We start from the raw sequence: 26420 nt of genomic DNA on the forward strand, positions 1-26420 counted from the left end.
ATATCAAATAATCTAGGAAGGGTCCATGAGTAAAAATATACAGTACAAATAAGAATGAAGACATACAAAGGAATGTATAATCTATTTAGAGAAAAACTGCTTTTAAAAAATTTAGCATATGAGTTGTTAGTACTTAGGTAGATACTGCTCATTTATAACCACAGGAATTTTGGAACAGAAAAGGCCTATAAAAATTATCCAGTCCAGTTTTTAAAATTGTACAGATGAGGAAAATAAAGCTTAGAGAAGTTAAAGAAGTTGCCATTGCCTATGGTAAACCAAAAGTTATTGAAATAATTGAACTTATAATTCAATTCTCTTGAGCCCTCTCATTGAATTAGGCGCTTATATATATATTTTTTTACAAGTTAGTCTAATCTATTTGTTAAATCAGGTTCTAACCTCTACCTGAAAACATTGCTAGAGGATATTCTCTATTACTACATTTACTTGAAAACAATGAAGGTATATATTCAAAAGTGTTTTGTAATTTCTCATTAATTCAAACAGGATTCCCTCCCTTACCCCATTTCCCAATTGGTTTTAATGTGTGTGGTTTGACTGTATGCCACAATTATGAGGAATATGAAGCACCTTTAAGTCCAGTGCTGGAGATATTATAAATAACTAATATTCAGTCATTTAAATAAATTGAGTGGCAATTATGTGTCAGATACTGCCCTAGGTTCCAGTGATGCAAAGATAAATACAGTCCCAGCCCTCAAGGCACTCTTACAATCTAGTAGCTATCATGGTTTAGTCTTTTTTTAAAAAGCTTCTTATTGTTGAAAACTTCAAAGATGTCCAAATGTTAACAGACAAGCATAATGAAACCTCATGTACCTATCACATAGCTTCAATAATTATTAACTCATCACCAGTCTTATCTCCTTGATACCTCCACCCACTTCTTCCTCTCCCATATTATTTTGAAGCAAATTCCAGACATTATATTATTTCATCCATACATATTTCAAGATGTGTCTGTAAGATATAAGCAATCTTTAAAAAAACCAACCACACTACAATTATCATGTTTAAAAGTTAATAATTTCTTAGTATCAGCAAACATTTGGTCATTATGCAAAATTCCAATTGCTTCATCTTTTGTTTTGTTTAAGTTTGTTTGAATTCCCTTCTAATGGATTTATGAAGCCTATAAAGAAAAGGCAAAACTTATAATATGCAATTGGGTAAAATTTGCATTACGAAAATGACAGTTATAAATACCTGTCCTATGTTATCTCAGTCAAAGACATTTCCAAAAGAATTTATTTGAAAAAATATATTGCCTCTGGTGAAGTAGAAGGAACTATTACAGACTTCTTGTCTAAGAAGAGAAGGCAGAGATGGGTGATATTTCTCTGAAAGTTATCCCTAAATCAACACTCTGAGTAGAGTTTTCTTTCAAATAATCAGGAGGTAGTGAGTTTTGTGAATGAAAAATTGGTGACCAAAGTCTTCAACGAATTGTTAAGTTTTAATATCTTATTCCAAAGATATTGTGCACAGAGATATATTTGAATACTCTCAGATGACCTGATAGAGAATCATAACCAACAAGCCATCCAGGTTATATGTTCTGTGGGAAAGTAAAAGATATGTCTATATTTGAGTCATCTGTAAGAAAGGGGGAACAGATGCAATATTATAATTCTATCATAGATAACATTACTGAGGGCTTATTAAGTTCCTGACACTCTAAATGTTTTACATATATTAACTTATACTCTGGTTTCTCTGCAGATCACATAAGTCTTTTGCCTTTTAGATGTTTTAACTCACTGAGTCATCACAGCAACCCAATGACATAGGTATTATTATTTTTCCCACTTTACGGATGGGGAAACTGAAGGCCAGAGACGTTAAGAAACTTGCTCAAGGTTACACATCTGATAAGTAGCAGAGCCAGGATATGAACCCAGGAAGACTGGCCCCAAAACCTGTACTGATCTTACCCACTACACGAAGTATCTCTTAATATACGATTTATATTGTAAGTTACTATAATTTATCTAATGGAGAATACATCATTTTTGTTGGAATAACTCACTTATCTTCAGATTCCGGCATTTCAGCAATTTTTGGAAGAACAACACGAAGCAAACACCTGTATGACAAAGTAATATTGGAAGTGATTCTTAGGAAGAAACGTGTGAATGAATACATACCAAGTTACAACCCTGATTACTCTGGGAGGGAGAAGTGAGAAAAGAGAGGGTAAAGGGGAGATTAATCTTATTTTATATATATATATATATTATATATTATTGTTTTAACAGTTGCAATGAAAACATACCAATTTTATAATTTTGAAAGAGGAATTTAATAAAATAATTTTAAAACAAAAGCGTTGCTTAGAACAAATTCTTAAATGGTTCCACAGTTTGTATCATTGCTCAAAAACACTGGCTAGAACATCAGGTATGGTAAATTAGTCTTTATATTTTTCTTTCTGTAAAGGAACTGGAACTGGCCTTTGGGTCTCAAACTGGGATCACTATGCTTTGAAGGGATCTGGCAGTATAATGGCAAATTGACAAAATAAGGTAGTTGGTAAAGTTTTAAAACCTAAAAAGCTTTAAAAAATACTATCTGTCCTGAATGATTTTTAAATATTTACCTTACTGAAGGGATGCAAGTATCTCAAGACTCCTCTGAATCTTTTATTTATGTGACTCCATTTCCCTTTTGGAAATGTGGCCTCAAGTGTAACTGACCAACAGGAGAACCACTCTAGAATCCTGCTGGTTTCTCATTTCTCACAGTGGCATTTTCTCAGTCATACCATTAAGTACTTATCAAGTCCCAACCTCACCCTCCTCTGCTTTGCTATTTTATGCAAAAGTTTCCTTGATCTCAACAGCACGATTTTGGCAAAGTTTATTGACCAAGAGCAAGATGAGCAGAGGAAATACTTTCTCTTCCACAGGATGTAGGTTACTTACTTTATAGCTGTAAGAACTTGTTCCTGGTCTTCTGAATGTTGAGCTAAATATTCCAAAGCTTTTTCTGCCACAATTTGTTGTCCATTCTAAAAAGAACAAATATAATATGTTAAATTACATCTCAAAGTGATACTGCAAAATGTTATCTATATTCCTGTTCATTAAAGATAAGACAAATATCTAAACATGTTCCTTTTGTATTCTCAAAAAAGCTACTGCAAGATAGTAGAATGAAGATACAATTCACTGACAAAAACAGAACACATTTGTATTAGCCCCAGAAACCGAATCCTCCCTATTCACAAACACTCAATACTCGCCAATACTACCCTTAGTCCACTAGGACTAATCTTACTGTGCTCTTTATCCCCCACTTATTAGCAGTAAACAAAAGAACCCCAGATTGTCAGGTCACCCTCATTTCCAGCACTCTATTCCCAAAAGTCTCCATATATCCCCTCTTTTGTCCTCTTTTTCTATCTCTCCCCCACTCCTCCAACCATTCCACTATGCTCTCTGAAATTCAGTCCACTCTCAGCAAAATCTCCTCTACCAGCAACCTCTTCCCTAAAAGTTTCCTCCACATTCTTGCTCTAATGGAAATCTAGGTTTCTGCCAAGGATGCTGCTTCCACTGAAGCCCTCTTAAGTGGTGGCTGTTTTTGCTCTCACTAGCTTACCCATAGGCCTGGAGATGGAGTGGGTGTCTTTCTTGCTCTTCATTGCCATTTTAAAATTATTCTTCCATTCTATTCCCTAAAATCCTCAACTTTGAATTTCCTGTAACCAGACTATATCACCCACTACCCTTCATTGTTGCTGTGGCCTACTAGCTCCCAGGTTATTTCTTCTCATTTTTTGGTGACTTACTTATTGCTCAGTTACATTTTCCAAAAACTGCTCCTGTCTTAATTTTTGGCATTTTCTTTTTCTTTTTTCTGTCTTTTTTTTTTTTTTTTTTTTTAAGTTGGATTCTTGCTCTTGTCACCCAGGCTGGAGTGCAATGGTATGATTTCGGCTCACTGCAACCTCTGCTTCCTGGGTTCAAGCAATTCTCCTGCCTCAGCCTCCTGAGTAGCTGGGATTACAGGCACCCGCCACTATGCCCGACTAATTTTTGTAGCTTTTTTAGTGACGGGGTTTCACCATGTTGGCGAGGCTGGTCTCGAACTCCTGACCTCAGGTGATCCACCCGCTTCGGCCTCCCAAAGTGCTGGGATTACAGACGTGAGCCACCACGCGTGGCATATTTTAGGCATTTTCAATATATAGGTAGAGGATCCTCCCAATATTCTAGTTTCCTGGTTCCTGAAATTTTACTCTAACAATTACCTTAGCCGTTCACTCCCATAGTCATTCACTAGACTCTGTCATTACTAACAATTGCAATCATTTCATACTCTCAGTCAGGGCTAGGACTAGGGTGGGGCAGGTGAGGTGAGTGAAGCACCTAGGGTGAAAAATTTAAGGAGGCTCTCAGTGTTGTTCAAGTACCAAGCCTTTACTTGTACCACCCAGAGAATAAGTTCCTCCTTAAGTTTTGTGCCCTAGGTGTCTCCCTCCCTCCCCCTAGTTCTCCACCCCAGTTCTTACTTTCACATATTCTACTTTCTGTCTACTGCCTCTTACCTTTCCAACTTGATACCTCTATTATCCTGACTCCAGCAATCCTTCAACTGCAGTAAGACCCCCAACCCACTGATGCCGCCAGTTTTTCACTGTCCCTCATCCCTTTGATGTTCTACTGCATACCCAGTTTAAATTCCATGGAGACTAATTATAACCACTCGCTTGTTCCTTGATTTTCCTGCCCTTCTTTTGCTTTATTGTATTCATCTGGCAAAACCCCAACTCTGATTAAGTCCAACTTTCTACTGATTTTGGTGCTTACATCCATTCAGCTGAATGTGGCCAGAAAAAAAAATACATACAACTACTTGTTTTTTTTTTTTTTTTTTTTGAGACGGAGTCTCGCTCTGTCGCCCAGGCTGGAGTACAGTGGCTGGATCTCAGCTCACTGCAAGCTCCGCCTCCCGGGTTTACACCATTCTCTTGCCTCAGCCTCCCGAGTAGCTGGGACTACAGGCGACCACCACCTCGCCCGGCTAGTTTTTTGTATTTTTTAGTAGAGACGGGGTTTCACCGTGTTAGCCAGGATGGTCTCGATCTCCTGACCTCGTGATCCACCCATCTCGGCCTCCCAAAGTGCTGGGATTACAGGCTTCAGCCACCGCGCCCGGCCAACTACTTGTTTTATTTTAAAACTTAATCAAATAGCCTTAGTGCTACTGGCAAGCATATCACACTTCCGTAGTCATTCACTTTCTTACTTTCCTGGATGAATAGTTAATACCTTATCCCTTCTTCTCAACTCCCTAATACCTCCTCTCCTGAGCTCAGAATTTGAGACTGAGAATGGTTGAGTAGAAAAGAGGAACTAGCAAAGGAGAAAGAAAGAGTGACTCACGAGGTAGGATAAAAATAAGGATAATGTGGTGTCCTGGAAGCCGACTGTGTTTCAGGGAGGAAAGAGTGATCAACAGCATTGAATGTTGCTGACAGGTCAAATACAATGAGGACTGAGAATTAACCACTGCAATTTACAATACAGAGGTCATTGGTGACCTTGACAAAAAGTTTTGTTAGAGTGGTGGGGCAAACGCCTGATTAGAGTAAGCTCAAGAGAGAATTGGAGACAGTAAATATAGACAAATCTTTAGAGGAGTTTAACTACAAAGGGAAGAAGAGAAATTGGGAGTAGTTGGTGAGAGAAGGAAGGTCAAGAGGTTTTCTTCCTTTTTGTTTGTTTGATATGGGATAAATGAGCATGTTCATATGCTGATGGGAATAAACCAGTAAGAGAATAAAAAGTTGACAAAATGAGTGAGAAAAAGGCAAGAGATGATAGAAACAAGTGTGTAAGCTTAGAGACTGGCTTTAGGAAGGAATATGATAGCTCATCTATGGTGGCAGTTGAGAAGGCAGACTATGTGGTGTGATTGCTGGTGTGTGAGTAGAGGTGGTAGTAGGAATCTGTGGAAGTTCTCTTCCTGACTGCTTCCGTTTTCAGAACCTAGAATATCCACATTTTCTCTTGGGAGGTGGGGGAATGAATTTTGTAAAGGGATTTAAAGATAAGGTAGCTTATTTTAAAAGAAGAGAAAGCAATGTTTTGCCTGCTTAATACCCCACTCTCACTCCCTTGTCTAGACTCTCATTATTTTAAAACTGGATTATTATCACCATCTCCCATTCTGTCCTACATATAATTTCTCCCCATTCATTTCCTCATGCACAACCCAAATTATTTTCCTAAAGCACTACTTTTACATAAATTACCATCAATATTTTCTTATTGTTTAGAGAATAAAATGTATATATAATCTTGTCACAGCTACTTCTACTTTATCTCATACTCCTCCCCTATAGCATCAACATAATAATAAAAGTCATGGCAGGCGCAGTGGCTCACGCCTGTAATCCCAGCACTTTGGGAGGCTGAGGTGGGCAGATCACTTAAGGCCAGGAATTCCAGACCAGCCTGGGCAACATGGTGAAACCTTGCCTCTACTAAAAATACAAAAATCAGCCAGGTGTGGCTGGCGCACACCTGTAATCCCAGTTACTTGGGAGGCTGAGGCACAATAATCGCTTGAACCTGGGGGGCAGAGGCTACAGTGAGCTGAGATTACGCCACTGCACTCCAGCCTGGGTGACAGAGTGAGACTTTGTCCAAAAAAAAAAAAAAAAAAGGCCACTATTACATCAGGTAAAACATCTGGAATGGTGGAAACATAAGCCCTCCATCACTTTAACCAAACACTGTGTCTCTCAAGTCCTTTTTCCATGTCTTGTTTATACCATCCCTCCCTTTAAAAAACATTCTTACTTATGTAAATGCTACCCTTTCCAAAGCCCAACTTAAGGTTTCCTTCCACTGTAGAGACTTCCCAAATCAATTCTGGTTCTCAGTGCTCTCTTCCTACTCTGAATTTTGGTAACTTTTAACATATACATTAGCTATTTGGTCTTTATTCTATATACTTACATAGAATTCTATATTCTGTAGACTTACTTTCCTAATGCATGGCTTGTCTGTTCAAATTGACTCGTGAGATCCTGGAGGAACATATTTCTAGCATCTAGCCCAATATCTTGCCCAAAGTAGTTGCTAAATACAGTTTGAATGATATGTATTTTGATGTCAATGAGTAGGGTAATAGAACTCCTGAAGGAAGAAAAGTATTTGGCAGATGCAGATATGGATTGTATTTGTGAAGAATGGGGAAGAAGATGAAAGAGAGGAAACCCAAAGGCAATTATCTTTTTAAAGGAAGGTTTATAAATATACATTTGATGTAGAAAGCCGAAGAGAGCTGCTGGAAGAATTATGGAACTGTAGTTCTGATCAGGAAGACGGTTTTCCTATTTAAAGTAGTTTTAAAAAGAGGATAAACTTAACAGTTTATAAATCACATTTTCAGCCATCTTAATCAATCTTCGTAACAATCCTGGAGGTAGGTATTATCTTTATTTTGCAAAGGATGAAATTAAGACTTGAGGAACTTAAGCACATATTAAATGGCAGAGCCAGTATTCAAACCTAGTCTAAGAGCTCCACAGATGCTACTATACTTTTCCTAATTCAATATATTAATAAAACCAGAATTCTGTAAGTAACAAACAGGGATACAATTATTTATCACTTCTAAACTAACATTGTTTTGTGGTTATGAACTCAAAGGATTCACAGAAATTTAAACCACTTTGTTTAAATTGATGAGAAAGATAAGTTTCTATATAGATAGCTATTTATTGACATGGTATGGCATTTTGAATTTGGAGTTTCTTTTAAAAATTAATGTTTTGCTATGTTTATTTTTATGTTGTTTTGAGCACAACTCTGTTACCTCACTGTTTCATTTACTTCAGTCTGCATTATAGCGAAATGAGAAGAAATAAAGCAGTTCTGCAACCAAGTCTGGCCTGAAAGTATGAGGCAAAACAAAGGGTAAAGGTCTCTCCTGTGTCTAACTGATAATGATTCTATTCATTGTCTTTCAAAATGGAAAAGGGATAAAAATCTAGTAGATGAATACATATGAATTACCTCTAGAGCAAACTGGGCAGCTAAACTTAGAAGCATGGTAGGTGAATCTCTCTCTGCAACTAGAGCATTATCTTCTGACTCTTCATCTGTTAATACATTCTCTAAAGTAATTATTGCCTGCAAAGCTGAAAAACAAGAAAACAATTACAAAATGATATACTCTAATAAAAGAAATTACATATCTATGGTTAATTATGCCACAATGAATTTGGAATTTATTTTAAGAACATTAATATCTTTAAAATATTAGTATTCTTAAAGTAATGTGAGTTGATAAACTTTCAAGGAGGACTCGAACACCAGAAAAATGCCCAACTGGGCAACTGCACTTCTGTGAATTTATCTTATGGATATATTTGCAAAAGTAAACAAATATATAGAAGGATGTTCATCCAGCATTGTTTGTAAGAGTAAAATATGAAATCAGCCTAAATTCCATCATAATGAATGGGCTAAACACACTTTGGTACATCCATAATTTGAAATATAATACAGAATAAAATAAAAAATTGAGTAGCTGTGTGTTGTATTCCATTATATTCTTAAAGGTGGAATACGACAAGTTAAATGTGTGTACTATAGACAAATAAATATTTGTTCAAATTAGTAATCAAAAAGAGATAAATGTAAACATAAAAATACAATTAATCCAAAATAAAGCAGAAAAAAGGAAAAAGAACAAATGGGACAAACAGAAGATAATTAATAAGATGCTAAATTTAAATATAAGTGTATCAATAACTATGCTAAATATAAATGACCAAATGACCAATTAAAAGGCAGAGATAGTAAGACTGAAAACAAAACAAAACACAACTTTTAAATATATGCCCCCTACAAGAAATACACTTGAAATATAAAAACAAAATTGATTGAAAGAAGAGGATGAGATAATATACACTAAAGTGAAGGTAATCAAAAGAAAGTTGGAGTGGCTATATTAATATCAGATAAAGTGAATTTCAGAGCAAAGAATATTATTGGCAATAAAAGGTTATTTCAAGACAATAAAGGAATCAGTTTATCATGAGGACATAACTCTAGATGCTTATGCACCCAATAAAATTTCAAAATATAAGAAGCAAAAGCTGGTAGAACTGCAAGAAGAAATGAACAAATCCACAGTTATAGTCAAAGATTTCAATATCCTCTCTCAATAACTGATAGCACAGAAAATCAGCAAGGATTCAGTACACTTAACACTAAATCAACTTGATGTGACTAACATTTATAACACACTCAACCCGACACCAGCAAAATGTACATTCCTCTCAAGTGCACATGAAATATTTACCAAGAAAAACAATATTCTGGGCCCTAGAACAAGTCTCAATATATTTAAAAGGATTAAAGTCATACAAAGTATAATATTTGACTACAATGAAATGAAATTAAAAATCAACAAAAGAATGTTCTCTGGAAAATCTGCACATATTTGGAAAATAAGTAACACATCTAACTAATCCACAAGTTTAAAAAGGAATCAAAAGTTAAATTGGAAAGTATTTTGAACTGAATTAAAATGAAAACATCACATATCAAAATTTGTGTATCGTCACTAAAGCAGTAATTAGGTGATAATTTGTAGCATTAACTGTCTAGATAGACCAGAATAAAGGTCTTAAATCAATGACCTCAGTGTTCACTTTTGGAAATAGGAAAAAGAAGAGCAAATGGAACTCAAAGAAAGCAGAAGAATGGATATGATAAAGATAAGAACGTAAATAAATTAAATAGAAATCAGATAAAAACAATAGAGGCCAAGGTAGGAGGATCGTTTGAGCCCTGGAATTTGAGACCAGCCTGGGAAACATGGTGAGACCCTATCTCTACAAAAAAATTTCAAAATGAGCTAGGTGTAGTGGCATGCACCTGTGGTCCCAGCTACTCAGGAGGATGAGGCAGGAGGATAAACTGAGCCTGGGAGGCCAAGGCTGTAGTGAGTTGTGTTTGTTTTTTTTGAGACTCTATCAAAAAAAACCAAAACCAAAAACAACAACAACAACAAAAACTGATAGAGAAAAATTAGTAAAACCAAAAGCTGGGTTCTTTGAGAAGATCAATAAAATTGACCTTCTACATTGATTGATCCTCTAGTTACACTGACCAGGAAGAAAAATACAGAAGACATAAATTACAAATATCAGGAATAAGAAAGGTGACACCACTGTAAGTTTTACATATGTTAAAAGGATAATATGGGGGATATTATGAACAACTTTAGGCCCATAATTTCAACAACTTAGATGGAACAAATTTTTGAAAGACACAAACCACCAAAGCTAAATCAATAAATAATAGATAACTTGAATAGCCCTGTATCTATTAAAGACATTTAATTTATAATTAAAAACCTTTCCATGAAGAAAACTCCAGTGCCAGATGGCTTCACTGGTGAAATCTACCAAAAACGTTTGAGGAAGAAATAATATCAATTCAACACAAACTCTTCCAGAAAACTGAAAAGGAGAATATACTTCCCAATTCATCCTATGAAGTCAGTATTACTCTGATAGCAAAAGAAAAATCATTACAGGAATATAAAACTACAGACCAATTTCATTCATGAACACAGATACACATATTCTAAACAAACCATTAGCAAATCAAATTATATAAAAAGGAGTATACATCATGATCAAGTGGGGCTTGTTCCAGAAATACAGCATTGGTTTAACATTTGAAAATCAATTAATATAACTGACTATATTAACAAATTTTTAAAAAATTGATCATTTCAACAGATACAGAAAACCATACAACCAAATTCAACATCCATTCCTTACCCCTCCCACCACCAAATGGAACTCCCTCAACCTGATAAAGGATATCTGTGAAAAACCTACAGCTAACATATTTACTGGTAGAAGACGGAATGCTTTCCCCCTAAAATCAGGAAAAAGATAAGGATGTCCATTCTCATCAGTGTTATTCAAATTTTACTGAAGAATCTAACAAGAGCAACAAAGCAAGAAAAAAATAAATTGCACCCAGATTGAAAAAGAAGTGAAATTATCTTTACTCACAGGCAACATTATTGTCTATTTAGAAAATCTGATGGGGCTGGTGCAGTAGCTCATGCCTGTAATCCCAGCACTTTGGGAGGCCGAGGTGGGAGGATTCCTTGAGGCCAGGAGTTCGAGACCAGCCTGGCCAACGTGGTGAAACCCCATTTCTACTAAAAACACAAAAAGTAGCCAGGCGTGGTGGTGCATGCCTGTAATCCCAGTTTCTTGGGAGGCTGAGGTACGAGAATCGCTTGAACCCAGGAGGTGGAGATTGCAGTGAGCTGAGATCGCGCCACCACACTCCAGCCTGGGCAACAGAACAGGTCTCGAAACAGAACAGGTCTCAAAAACAAACAAACAAAACAAAACAAAAATAAAATAAAATTTAATGGAATCTACAGGGAAGGTACTGTACTGCAACTAAGAAGTGAGTTTACCAAAGTTGTAGGATATAAGATCAATATACAAGAAATCATTTTTATTTCTACATATCACCAATATAAGCAATTGGAAACCAAAATTTTTTTTAAATGCCATTTAAGATAGCATAAAATATAGTGTACTTAGGGATAAATCTGACAAAAGATGCACAAGACAGGTACAATGAAAAGTAGAAAACATTGCTGAGAGAAATTAAAGACCTAAATAAATGGAGGCATGTAAGTTACTCATGGTTTGGAAGACTCAGCAATGTTGTTAAATGTCAGTTATCCCCAAAGCTGATCTATAGATTCAATGTAATCCCAATCAAAATTCATTTATGCAAAACTTAATGATTCCAAAATTCATATGGATATACAAAGGCCTTGGAATTGTTTTGGCTATCCAAAACAATTAGAAAAGAGAACAAAGTTGGAGTTCAAATTTATTACATAGTTACACTAATAAAGACAGTATGGGAATAGTGTAAGGATGGATCTATTAAAGTTGACTTCAAATTCATTACATACTTAAACTAATAAAGACAGTATGGGAATAGTGTAAGGATGGATGAATAGAAGAATGGAATGGAATAGAGTCCAGAAAGAGATCCACACATATATGACAACTAATTTCTGATAAAGGCACAAAGGCATTTCATCGAGAAAGAATAGTTTGTTAAACAAATGATGCTGGAACAATTGGATAGTCATGTGCAAAAAAATAAAAAAAATTTCAATCCATACCTTGAGCCAAATACAAAAATTAACTAAAAATGGTTCATAGACATAAATGTAAACCTAAAACTGTAAAATTTCTTGAAGAAAACATGAGACATTTTCTGTCAACTTGCACTGGGCAAAGATTTCTCAAATACAATGCCAAAAGCACAATCCATAAAAGAAGAAAAATAAATAGGACTATGTCAAAATTTAAAACTTCTGTTCATGAAAGATGGTGTTAATAAAAAGAAAAAATCTGCAAAATACATGTCTGATAAAGAGCTTGTGTCCACTAAACATCAACAAGATGGTGGAATAGGACTTTCCAGCGCTCATTCCCCACAAGAACATCAATTTGAAAACTAGGTGAGAGATTTCAGCAGCTGGCTGTGGCACAGAAATAGAAAAGATGCATTGAAGAGTGTAGAAACAACAGCTTTTTAATACCCATGTCACCCCTCCCCCAACCCCAGGCCATAAAGCATGAAGATAGACACCCTCCACTTAGGGGAAGAAGGGGAAAGTGAGTACTGGAATTTACCTCAGACCACAACAATGGGCTGGCGGCAGTAAAACTCATCACTGGGCAGGCTCCCATGGCCCCAGACTCCAGGTCATATCCTGCAGACCCAGCTCCAGACCTGCCCGAAGGACTTGGTCTCTAGGACTGCCACATCACCAGGCCAACCCCAGCAGATTCAGGCTCCAGACTGGCCCCAGTGCTGGACCAGACCTATTATCCCCAGGCTTTGGACCTGTTCCAGTGCCATAGCAGTCCTAACAGACTCAGGCTTTAGACACAGCCTCCATCCCTAGGACGAGGCTGACATCAGTAGTTCCAGGCACCAGATTGCTGCCAGTAGGAAGCTGGATCCCCCATAGCCCCAGGCTTCAGGTCTGCCTCAGCACTAGGCCAGCCCCACAGCCCTTGTCATCAAGTCAGCACCCATGGACCCAGCCTCTAGGCTGGTCCTTGTAGATATAGGACCCAGGCCTACTCAGTGCCAGGCCAGCCCCTGCAGTCCCCAGGATCCAGGCATACTCCAGGTTTTCAGACCACCTCAGAGCTAGGTCAGCCCACACAGCCCCAGGCTGCAGGCCTGCCCCAGTACCAGGTCTGTACCACTGGCCATAGGTACGAAGCTGGCACTCATGAACACAGTCTTCACACCTGCTTGTGTCACTCCACACTCCAGTGAAGCCAGGGTCCAAGTCTGCTCCAGCAGACCAAGGGTCCAAGCCAATTCAAATACACCCTAGGGCTGGGCTGTTCCCCATGGATCAAGGCTTCAGCACTTTCCCTATGCAGCCAGGTTCCAGGACAGCTCCCGCAGCTCCAGGACCCAGGTCGAATCTCACAGACCTAGCCTCCAGGCTAGCACACACATACCCATCCTCCAGGCTGACCCCCACAGACCCAGGCCCCAGGCAGATCCCCACATTCTCACACTCTAGGCCAGCCAGTGTGTCTCCAAATAGCAATTTAGTACCCACAATCCCAGGTTTCAGGCCAGTCCTTATGGCCCGAGACTCCACATCTGCCCCAAAACCAGGCCAGCTCCAGGCTCTAGGACTGTCTCAGTGGCCCCAAGCTCCAGTAGACCCAGGGTTCCAGTCTGCTGCAGTAGGCCAAGGGTCTAGGACCACCCCATAGACCCAGGTGCCAGGCTAGCCCCCACGGACTGAGGCTCCAAAACCACTCCTACAAACCAAGGTTCCAGGCCAGCACCCATTGACCTAGGACTGAGGCCTGCCCTAGTCCTCAGGCTTGAGGCCCACCCCAGTGCCAGGCCAACCCCTACAGACTCAGGCTCCAGGCCTATCCTAGGGGACCTAGGCACAAGGGCCATTCCAGTACCTGGCTGGCTCTTGCAGATTCAGGCTCAAGGCCCACTTTAGTGTTTGGTCAGCCAATGGGGACCTAAACTTCAGGCCAGCCCCACTGGATACAGGCTCCAAACCCAATCCTTCAGACCCAATCAAGAAGTCCACCTCAGTAGATATAGGCTCCAGATCCAACCCCATGGACCTAGGCATCCAGGCCCACCTGGCTGCTAATCTAGGAACAAGGTCAGGCTGCCAAAAGACTCCAGGAGTCAGCCCACCTGTGAACCATGCAAAACAGCCTACCCATAGTTCCTTGATAGGCCAATAAAGTGCCCTCCCAGACTAAAGAGCTGTTGCACAGCAGAAGAAACCATCATCAGAATGAACAAATAAACTATAGAATGGGAGAAAATTTTTACAATCTATCCACCTGACAAAGGCCTAATATCCAGCATCTACAAGGAACTTAAGCAAATTAAAAAAAAAGAAGGTTGGGCGTGGTGGCTCACACCTGTAATCCCAGCACTTTGGGAGGCCAAGGCGGGTGGATCACGAGGTCAGGAGATTGAGACCATCCTGGCTAACATGGTGAAACCCCGTCTCTACTAAAAATACAAAAAATTAGCTGAGCATGATGGCAGGCGCCTATAAGTTCCAGTTACTCAGGAGGCTGAGGCAGGAGAATGGTGTAAATCCAGGAGGCGGAGGTTGCAGTGAGCCAAGACCATGCCACAGCACTCCAGCTTGGGCAACAGAGCAAGACTCCATCTCAAAAAAAAAAAAAGGAAGAAAACCCACTAAAAAGTGGGCAAAGGACATGAACAGACACTTCTCAAAAGAGGACATACACGTGGCCAACAAACATATGAAAAAAAGCTCAACATCACTGATAATTAGGGAAATGCAAATCAACACCACAATGAGATACCATTTCACACCAGAGAGAAAGACTACTATTAAATAGTCAAAAAACAACAGATGCTGGCAAGGTTGTGTGTGGAGGAAAAGGAATGCTTTTACAACGTTGGTGGGAATGTAAATTAGTACTTCAACCATTGTGGAAGACAGTATGGTGACAGCAACAAAAGGGCAAATATCTGAATTATAGGAGTTCAAGAAGGAGAAGAGAGATATGAAGGGCTGGAAAACACATTTCAATCAATAGCAACAGAAAACTTTCCAAACCTGGGGAAAAGATAAATATACAGGTACAGGAAGGTCATAGGTCTCCAATAAGATTCAATCCAAGCAAGACAACACCAAGACATATTATAATCAAACTGTCAAAAATCAACATAAAAGAGAGGATCCTGAAAGTAGCAATAGAAAAGCAGCATATCACATATAAAGGAGTTCCAATAAAGCTAGGAGTGCTCTTCACAGCAGAAACATAGGCCACGAAAGAGTGGGAAGATATATTCAAAGTGCTGAAGAGAAAAAACCCTGTCAATTAATACTTTACCCAGTAAAGCTATCCTTCAGAAATGAAGGAGAGAGAAAGACTGACCAAACAAAAGCTGAGGGAGTTCACTGCCATCCAGACTTGTCTTACTAGAAACTAACAGTTAGTTTTTTTGAAAAGATAAACAAAATCACCAGGTATGGTGGCTCACGCCTGTAATCCCAGCACTTTGGGAGGCTGAGGTGGGGGATCACTTGAGGTCAGAATTTTGAGACCAGCCTGGCCAATGTAGTGAAACTCCATCTCTACTAAAAATGCAAAAATTAGCCGGGCATGGTGGCATGTGCCTGTAGTCCCAGCTACTCAGGAGGCTGAGGCAGGAGAACTGCTTGAACCCGGGAGGTGGAGGTTGCAGTGAGCTGAGATGGCACCACTGCATTCCAGCCTGGGGGACAGTGACTGTCTCAAAAAACAAAATAATAATAATAATAATAATTTAAAAATTAAAAAATAAATAAATAAAATTGACAAACTTTTATTTAGACTAAGGAAAAAAGATAAGGCACAAATAAAACAAGGAATGAAAGAGAAGATGTTACAGCTGATACCACAGAAATATAAAAAATCATGAGACTACTATCAACAATTATACACCAAGAAATTGGATAATCTAGAAGAAAGAGATACATTCCTAGACATATAAAACCCAGACTGAGGCCGGGCGCGGTGGCTCAAGCCTGTAATCCCAGCACTTTGGGAGGCCGAGACGGGCGGATCACGAGGTCAGGAGATCGAGACCATCCTGGCTAACATGGTGAAACCCCGTCTCTACTAAAAATACAAAAAACTAGCCGGGCGACCTGGCGGGCGCCTGTAGTCCCAGCTACTCGGGAGGCTGAGGCAGGAGAATGGCGTGAACCCGGGAGGCGGAGCTTGCAGTGAGCTGAGATCCGGCCACTGCACTCCAGCCTGGGCGACAGAGCGAGACTCCGTCTCAAAAAAAAAAAAAAAAAAAAAAAAAAAACCCAGACTGAATCATAAAATAGAAAATGTGAACAAATAATGAATAAAGAGATTAAATGAATAACAAAAAAATCTTCCATGTAAGAAAAGCTTAGGTTCTGATGGCATCACTGCTCTTACCAAACGTTTGAAGAACTAATACCAATCCTTCTCAAATTCTTCCAAAAAATGTAAATCATTTCACAAAATTCAACATCATTTCATGATTTTAAAAAATTCAACAAATTAGGTACATAAGGAATGTACCTCAACACAATAAAGGCCATATATGACCAATGGACAAATAACATCATACTCGGTGAAAAGTTGGGAGCGTTTCCTCTAAAATAAGGAAGAAGACATGGATGCCCACTCTCACTACTTCTATTCAACATACTACTGGAAGCCCTAGTCAGAGTAATTAGGCATGAGAAAAATACAACGCATCTAAGTTGGAAAGGAAGAGTTAAATTGTCTGCTTGTAAATAACATGATCTTATATATAGAAAGCCTTACAGATGCAATGAAAAAAAATTTAGAACCAATAAGTGAATTCAATTAAGTAGCAAGATAGAAAATCAACATACACAAAGTAGTAGCATTTCTACATACTAACAACAAACTATCTGAAAAAAATATCAAGAACATGATTCCATTTACAATAGCTACAAAAATATTTGGAAGCAAATTTAATGTTGAAGTGAAAGACATGTACACTAAAAACTATAAAACACTGATGAAAGAAAGTGAAGAAAACACAAAGAAATGGAAAGATATCCCATGTTCACAGATTGGAAAAATATCGTTAAATGTCCATACTACCCAAGGCAATCTACAGATTCAATGCAATCCCTATTAAAATTCCAATGACACTTTTCCCAGAAATTAATTAAAAAAAATACTGAAGTTTCCATGGAAGCAAAAAGATCCTGACTAGCTAAAGCAATCTTGAGCAAAAATAACAAAGCTGAAGGCATCATACTACCTGAAGTCAAAATAAACTACAAAGCTATACTAATCAAAACAGCATGGTATTGGCCAAAAAACAGATACATAGGCCAAAGGAAGGAAATAGAGAGCCCAGAAATAAATCTGCACATTTACAGTCAATTGGTTTTCAATAAAGGTGTCAAGAACACACAATGAGAAAAGGACAGTTTCTTCAACAAATAGTGTTGGTAAAACTGGATACCCACATGCAAAAGAATAAAATTTGACCCTTTTCTCACAATATATGAAAAAGCTATTAAAAATAGATTAAAGATTTAAACATAAGACATGAAACGGTGGAACTACTAGAAGAAAACATAGGGGAAAAGCTCCATCACATTGGTAAACGTGAAAGTAGACACATGGGATTACATCAAACTAAAAAGCTTCTACACAGCAAAAGAAACTGTCAACAAAGTGAAGACACAATGTATGGAATGGGAGAATATATTTACAAACCAGGCATTTGCAAAGGGGTTAACATCCAAAAATATATGAAACTCAAACAATTCAAAAGGAAGGAAACAATAACCTGATTTTAAAATGGGTAAACGACCTGAATAGACATTTCTCAAAAGGAGATGAGCAAGTGGTCCACAAGTATATGAAAAAATGTCTAACATCACTAATCAACAGATAAATGCAAATTAAAACCACAATGATAACATCACCCCACATCTGCTAGAATGGCTGTGATAAAAAAGACAAAAGACAACAAGTGTTGGCAAGGATGTGGAGAATAGGGAACCCTTGCATATTGTAGGTGGGAATGTAAATTAGTATAGCCATCATGGAAAGCAGTATGGAGGTTCCTCAAAAAATTAAAATAGAACTATCATATGATCCAACAGTCCCACTACGTGGTAGAATATCCAAAAAAAAAAAAGTGAAATCCATATGTCAAAGAGGTATCTACACTCCCATATTCACTGCAGCATTATTCACAATAGCCACGCTATGGAATCAACTTAACTCTACATCAGTGGAAAACGGGTAAAGAAAATGCGGTGTGTATATATACACAATGGAATACTATTCAGCCTCAATAAAAGGAAGAAATCCTGTCATTTACGAAAAAAAAGTATGGACCTTGAAGACATTATATTAAGTGAAATAAGCCAGGCACAAAAAAATAAATACCACACGATCTCATATGTGAAATCTAAAAAGTTGACGTCATAGAAGCAGAATAGAATGGTCATAGAAGCAAAGTAGAATGGTGGTTACCCAGGGACTAAGGCGTCAGGGAGATTAGGGAGATGGTGAAAGAATACAGAATTTCAGTTGAGTAGAAGGAAAAAGTTCAAGAGATCTATTGTACAACATGGTGACTAGAGATCATAACAATGTATTCTGTTCTTAAAAATCACTGAGAGTTTAAGTGTTCTCACCACAAAAAATGCTAAGTATGTGAGGTAGGGTTGGGTGTGATGGCTCACGCCTGTAATCCTAGCACTTTGGGAGGCTGAAGCAGGAGGATTGCTTGAGCCCAGGAGTTTGAGGCCAGCCTGGGCAACATAATGAGACTCTATCTGTACAAAAAAGAAAAAAAGATGAGGTGGAGGATCACTTGAGCCTTGGAGGTCAAGGCTGCAATGAGCCGTGATCATTCCATTGCGTTTCCACTTGGGTGACAGAGTAAGATCTTGCTTCAAAAAAAAAAAAAAAAAAAAAGGATATGAGGTAATGTATATGTTAATTAGCTTGATTTAGCCATTCCACAATGTATACATATCTTTAAAACACCATGTTATTCATGATCAATATATGTAATTTTTATTTGCCAATTAAAAAATAAGTTTTTTAAAAAGGCAACTTGCATCCAGAATATATAGATAACTGTCAAAAATTAATAATAATAAAACAAAGTACCCTATCTTAAACTGGGAAAAAGATTTGTATAAACACTCCCCCAAAAAAGATACTTGGATATAAAATATTAAACATTAGGGAAATGCTAATGCCACAGCAAAACACTACTACCCACTATCAGAATAGCTAAATTTTTGTTCTTTTTTATTTTTTTAAGTTCTAGGATACATGTGCAGAAAGAGCAGTTTTATTACACAGGCATACGTGTGCCATGGTGGTTTGCTGCACTTGTCAACCCATCACCTAGGTTTTAAGCCCCACATGCATTAGCTATTTGTCCTGATGTTCTCCCTCCCCTCCCCACCCCTAACAGGCCCCACTGTGTGTTGTTCCCCTTCTGTGTCCATGTGTTCTCATTGTTCATCTCCCACTTATAAGTGAGAACATGTGGTGTTTGGTTTTCGGTTCCTGCATTAGTTTGCTGAGGTTGATGGCTTCCAGCTTCATCCATGTCCCTGCAAAAGACATGATCTTATTCCTTTTCATGGCTGCATAGTATTCCATGGTGTGTATGTACCACATTTTCTTTATCCAATCTATCATTGATGAGCATTTGCGTTGGTTCCATGTATTTGCTATTGTGAATAGTGCTGCAATGAACATACGTGTGCATGTATCTTTATAATAGAATGATTTATATTCCTTTGAGTATATACCCAGTAATGGGATTGCTGGGTCAAATAGTATTTCTGGTTTTAAATCCTTGAAGAATTACCATGCTGTCTTCCGCAATGAATGAACAATTTACATTCCCACCAACAGTGGAAAAGCATTCCTATTTCTCTACAGCCTCACCAGCATCTGTTGTTTCTTGACCTTTTAATAATCTCCCAGAATGGCTAAATTTTTTTAAGTGGACAATTTCAAGTGCTGATGAGGATGTAGATCAGCTAGAACTCTTAAACATAGCTGGTTCACATGTGAAATTGTATAGTTGCTTTAGAAAACAGTTTTGCAGTTTCTAATAAAGTTAAACATATATTTACCATATAAGTCCACAATCCCACTAATAGATATTTACCCTACAGAAATAAAATATTATCATCGAATTAACTGAGCCTGGTGGTGCACACCTGTAGTGCCAGCTACTCAGGAGGCGGAGGCAGGAGAATCGCTTGAACCTGGGAGGTGGAGATTGCAATGAGCTGAGATCATGCCACTGCACTCCAGCCTGGGTGACAGAGCGAGACCCCATCTCAAAAAAACAATATTATTATCACACAAAAAATGTAAAGAGATGTTTTATAGCACCTTTATTCACAATTGTCAAAACTGAAAACTTTGAACTTGTCTCAGAGGTGAAAAAATAACCCTGAAAACCATTCAAATATCCTTCAACTGGTGAATGAATTTTTCCATACTGTCGTATTTCCATACTATGGAATGCCACATAGCAATAAAAAAGAACAAACTGTGGATAAACACAATATGGGTGAGTTTCAAATGCATTAAGCTAAGTGAAAGAAGCTCAAAAAGATTCATACTATATGATTTCATTTATATGACATTCTGGAAAAGACAAAACCAGAGATAGAAGAGATCACTGATTTCCGGGGCTGAAAGTGGTGAGAAGGAGTAACAGTAAAGGGGCCTGAGGTATATTTTTTCTACATTGTGGTGGTAGTTACATGACTGTATGCACTTATCACAACTCATAATTTTTTTTTTTTTTTTTTTTGAGGCGGAGTCTCGCTCTGTCGACCGGGCTGGAGTGCAGTGGCCAGATCTCAGCTCACTGCAAGCTCCGCCTCTCGGGTTTACGCCATTCTCCTGCCTCAGCCTCCCGAGTAGCTGGGACTACAGGCGCCCACCACCTCGCCCGGCTAGTTTTTTTTTGTATTTTTAGTAGAGATGGGGTTTCACCGTGTTAGCCAGGATGGTCTCGATCTCCTGACCTCGTGATCCGCCCGTCTCGGCCTCCCAAAGTGCTGGGATTACAGGCTTGAGCCACCGCGCCCGGCCACAACTCATAATTTTTAACATATATAAACCTCATACGACCATACACTAGCAAGAATAAATTTATTACATATATCTTCAATATACATGACTTTTAAAAAATGGTCACAGACAACTGAAGAAGAAATAAAAGGGTTGATCTGATGTTGTATTTAAAAAGTAAAATTTTTTAAAAATAATGTTAAAACAAAAGATTTAACAGGAAATTTACTAATATTTTTGCCATTTTTACTGGCAAAAGGCTTCAAGTTATTTTATCCTTAAACATAGTTTATCAAGTAAAACAAATGCCTAAAAGTCTCTAATGAAAACTTTGATGATGAACACGACAGCAATATTAACCTCTAATTTACTATTCCTTAATTATTATACAGGTATACTTTACTATTTTGGAACATTTATTTTTTAATGTAAAATAAATGATCTTTTTTCTTATGGAGTGAATAATAGAGTCCCTTGCACCTAGTAGGTGTCCATAAACAGTTGCTTAATTGGATTCGTATACATTTTGTTTGGATCCATTAATTTAAGCTTCTTAACTTCTGCCAAACAAATGGCAACCAGTCTGGAGCTCAGACTCCTTCAGGATTAGTTCAGCTACCTGAGGGCTAAAAGTATTAATATCTGAGCAAAGGCATATCTATAACCAATTCAACATATATGTGCCTATGCAGACACACCAGCTAGGAAACTATGCTTAACTTAATGGAAAGGCCTCAACATTAATGGGATGAGGGTCATGTGTGAAATTCCAACACTGTCCACTCTGTGGACAGAAACTCCATTTCAAGGCCAAATCTCTCACCAATCACCTTCCAAATAAGTGAAAACAATCAAAAGGTACCCCAAGTTTCAGTTTTTGAAGACAATTCTTAACTGATATGGGTTTTTAGTATAACCTCACCCACACACAGCTTTTTAAATTTAATTTTTGAATAGGTTGGTTTAAATAAAAGTATAAAAAAGTACATAGTGATAAGACTTTCCCCCAATTCTTGTCCGGTGTTTTCCCAGTTCCTATTCCCTCAATAGGTAACCACTGTTCTTTTACTTTTATATAACCTTCCACAGTTTCTTTTTGCATTATTGTATCATCTTTACATATACATTTTTACATATACAGAAAGTATATTCAATTCTATTGTCTTAAAAACAATGTTCTTTTCCCATTGTGGTTGAAGAGGATTATTTATTATTTGTGTTAATAGCCAAATATAAGTTACAAATAAAATTTATACCTCTTTCAGAGTTGCCCTCTATGACTGCAATCTTGAATATATAAAATTGAGTGAAAACATTTCTAGGATCATGTCGTTCAGCTTCTGCCACTGCCTCTTTGGCCTGAAAAGAAAAACATTGGGTCCTTTTAATAAAATCTATAAGGAAGGATTTACCATATTTTACTAATATCAATAAGGTAGCCAAAATGGCTGAGGGATACTCACAATGAAAATAAATGAATCTAAGAAAAATATTTGCAGAACTGCTCTTCTAGAATGCTAATATAACAGTGAGTTATACTTCTGGAAATAGAGTAAATTAGATATGTCAGACCAACCCTCCTGCTGAAAACAGCCAAAAATGTTGGATGATATATTTATTTTTTCCAGAAGGAATAAAAGAACTGTAAATGAATTTACAGTAAAAGATAGTAAAATATTACCAAGTAAAAGAATAGTAAAAGAACTACCAAGTAAAAGATAGTAAAAGAATTACTAAGGCAAAATCTAAGGAAAACTGAGGTCTCAGAGAGGTAAACAGGAAAGTAAAGTCACTTTTATCTGGTAAGCATTTGCAAATGTAACCAAATGTTAACTTCCGTTTTGAGGGACATCACTAGGTCAGGGGAACAGACATCAAGTTCGAAGGGATCACACTCCTAGACTAGGGAAAAGCCAAAAGTAAACCCACTCCTACCCACGTTCCTAGAAAACTAACTGCAAATAAAATTACCTTAGTGCTGGATAGAAGGCAGCACAATGGGGTGGAGGCAAACAATCCATGAGGTGTAATACTAGGAGATTCATGTATTCATTGACCCAAACTATATTATACAGGAAGCTAAAAGACCTAAAGCTGAGAATTTAGTTTAGATAGTTCCCAAACATCTACAGAAGCAAATGTAAATCTTCTCTGGGGGAAAGCACCTTATCTTAGCCTTCAAAATAATTCCATAAACAATTTTTCAAGAATCATGAGTTGTACACATTACAAAAATAACAAAGCACACTCGTAAACAAGGTACCATAAACAGCAGAAACAAGAGATAGCAGAAGCAGACCCTCAAGATGCAGATACTAGAATTATGAAAAACTGGTTATAAAACATCTATGCTTTCAAAGTCTAAAGAAATACAATGTATGCTCAAAATATATTTATGTGGGTTGATACACAGTGGTACAAATTAATGCAGTTATAGTGGTTGTTTCTAGATGGTATCCATTCTGTCTCATTATTGCCTGTGCCATACAAGTTATTAAATACTTTGCGTATCAGTGAAGTTAGTAGTAGGAAACAGAGACCATAAAATGTGACCTTGGGGATTTGAAACAAAGAAGCTTTTTGAAATGAGAAACCCAATTACCCAAATTAAAACATAATAGACAGGTTTAGCAGCAGATTAGAAACAGGTGAAGAGAAAATTAGTGGGCTGAAAGATAAAACAGAATAAAATAGCCAAAGTGTAGCACAGAGAGATTACAAACATGGAAGACAGTAAAGAAAGGATTCTATACTTTCTAGGATAGCCACTAAAAGATTAGAAGCAGTAAATAATTTTCACAGTAGTAGAAGGGGAAGACTGGAATGAAAAAAAAACCGAAAATAGTATTTTTAACAAATGGTGCTGGAACAACTAGACATCCACATGTAAAAAAGTAGATCTAGACATAGACCATAAACCTCTCACAAAAATTAACTGAAAATGGATTATAACCTAAATATAAAACCCCAAACTATAAAACTCTTAGACGATAACATAGAAATTTTAGGTGAACTTGGGTTTGGCAATGACTTTTTAGACACAACACCAAAACCATATCTATGAAAGAAAAAACTGGTAAATTAAACTTAAAATTAAAAACTGCTCTGTGAAAGACATCATTAAGAGAATAATGATAAAAGCCACATATTGGGAACCAATACTTGCAAAACACATATCTAATAAAGGACTGGTATTCAACATGTATGAAGAATTCTTCAAACTCAACAATAAGAAAACAAACAACCCAAGTATAAAATGGGCGAAAGACATGAAGAAACACTTCACTAAATAAAATATACAGATGGCAAATAAGTATATGAAAAGATGCTTAACAACTTATGTCATTAGGGTTTTGCAAATTAAAACAGCAATGAGATACCACTACACATCTATTAGAGTAACTAAAATTCAAAACACTTTAACAACATATAACGCTGGCAAGGATGCGGTGCAACAGGAACTCTCATTCATCACTGGTGGGAATGAAAAATGGTATAGCCAACTTGGAAGACAGTTTGGCAGTTTCCCACAAAACTAAACACACTCTTGCCATACAATCCAGCAGTTGCACCTTTGGTATTTATTCAAATGTGTCAAAACTTTATGTCTACACAAAAATCTACATAAAGATATTTATAGTAGCTTTATTCATAACTGCCAAAATTTGGAAGCAACCAAGATGTTCTTCCATGGGCGAGTGTATAAACTAATATATCCAGATAGTGGAATATTATTCAGCACTAAAAAAATGAACTACAAACCCATAGAAGGACATGAAGGAATCTTAAATGCATATTGCTAAGTGAAAGAAACCTATTTGAAAAGGCTACACACTGCATGATTCCAATTATGTGACATTCTGGAAAAGGCAAAACTATGGAGACAGTAAAAAGATCAGTGGTTGACACTAGTTCAATGAGGGGGAGGAACGGATGAATAGGTGAACCACCGGAGGTTGAACTATTCTGTATGGTATTATAATGGTAGACACGTTTTTATACATTCATCAAACCACATATGATGTACAACACAAAGACTAAACTATAATGTAAAATACGGACTTTAGTTAAAAATAACATATCAATATTGGCTTATCAATTGTAACATATATAGCACACTAGTGCGAGATGTTAATGACAGGGGAAACTGAGTATGTGAAGAATGGTGAGGGAGTATATGAAAACTCTTTCTGTTTCCTACTCAATTTTTCTGTAAACCTAAAACTGCTGTAACAAGTAAAGTCTATTATTTAGAAACACTGATCCCAAAGAAGGCAAGTGAGGAGAGAAAAAGAAACAGGATAGAAACGACAAATAGAAGCCAGGCATGGTGGCTCATGCCTGTAATCCCAATAGTTTGGGAGGCTCAGGCGGGCGGATCCCCTGAGATCAGGAGTTTGAGACTAGCCTGGCCAACATGGTGAAACCCCATCTATACTAAAAATATAAAAATTAGCTGGGTGTGGTGGCACACATCTGTGATCCCAGATACTTGGGAGGCTGAGGCATGAGAATCACTTGAACACGGGAGGCGGAGGTTGCAGTGAGCAGAGATTGTACCACTGCACTCTAGCCTGGGCATGGAGTGAGATTCTGTCTCAAAAAAAAAAAAAAAAAAAAAAGAAAAGAAAAAGAAAAAAGAAATGACAAATAGAAAGCATGAAGTAAGTTATAGATTTAAACTCAAATATACCAATATTGTATTAAATGTATAAACACAAAATGCCCTAGTTAAAAAACAAAAATGGTCAGACTGGATTAAAAATATGTAACTACATGTTCTTTAGAAGTGGCACACCTAAAATAAATATATTAAAAGTTCAAAGTAAAGGGATTAGAGAAGATCTATCTGGAAAATATTAACCGAAGTGTGGATATATTAATATCAGACAAAAATGACTTTAAGGCAGAAAATAATACTAGATATAAAGATCACTTCATAACAATAAAACTTCAACAAACAAATATATTACAGTACCAATTTTGTATGTATAAATAGTATGGCCTAAAATATATAAAGCAAAAATGATAAAATTAAATAAAGAAATAGATCAATTCAAACCATAAAGGGACATTCCAGCACCTCATCTCAGTAAGTGATAGAGTAAGCACACAAAATACGAGTTTGGATACAGAAGATTCAAACAAAATGAACAAACAATCTAAATTTATACACGTA

At 37.3% G+C, this 26420-nt stretch overlaps 1 protein-coding gene across 1 annotated transcript in view; it reads right to left on the reverse strand.

Annotated features, from left to right (window-relative positions):
- The window catches only part of TEX11 (testis expressed 11), a 323051-nt gene that overhangs the window by 87562 nt on the left and 209069 nt on the right, over positions 1 to 26420 (reverse strand). Inside the window, exons 15-18 of the mRNA XM_030933980.1 lie at positions 22498 to 22600; positions 8058 to 8182; positions 2949 to 3034; positions 2054 to 2110 (exon numbers count right to left, since the gene is read on the reverse strand). Of these exons, the coding sequence (XP_030789840.1) occupies positions 2054 to 2110; positions 2949 to 3034; positions 8058 to 8182; positions 22498 to 22600 (371 nt within the window). The remainder of the gene's footprint in view (positions 1 to 2053; positions 2111 to 2948; positions 3035 to 8057; positions 8183 to 22497; positions 22601 to 26420) is intronic.

This window comes from Rhinopithecus roxellana, chromosome 7 (assembly GCF_007565055.1).
Source record: "Rhinopithecus roxellana isolate Shanxi Qingling chromosome 7, ASM756505v1, whole genome shotgun sequence".
NCBI classification, from domain to species: Eukaryota; Metazoa; Chordata; class Mammalia; order Primates; family Cercopithecidae; genus Rhinopithecus; species Rhinopithecus roxellana.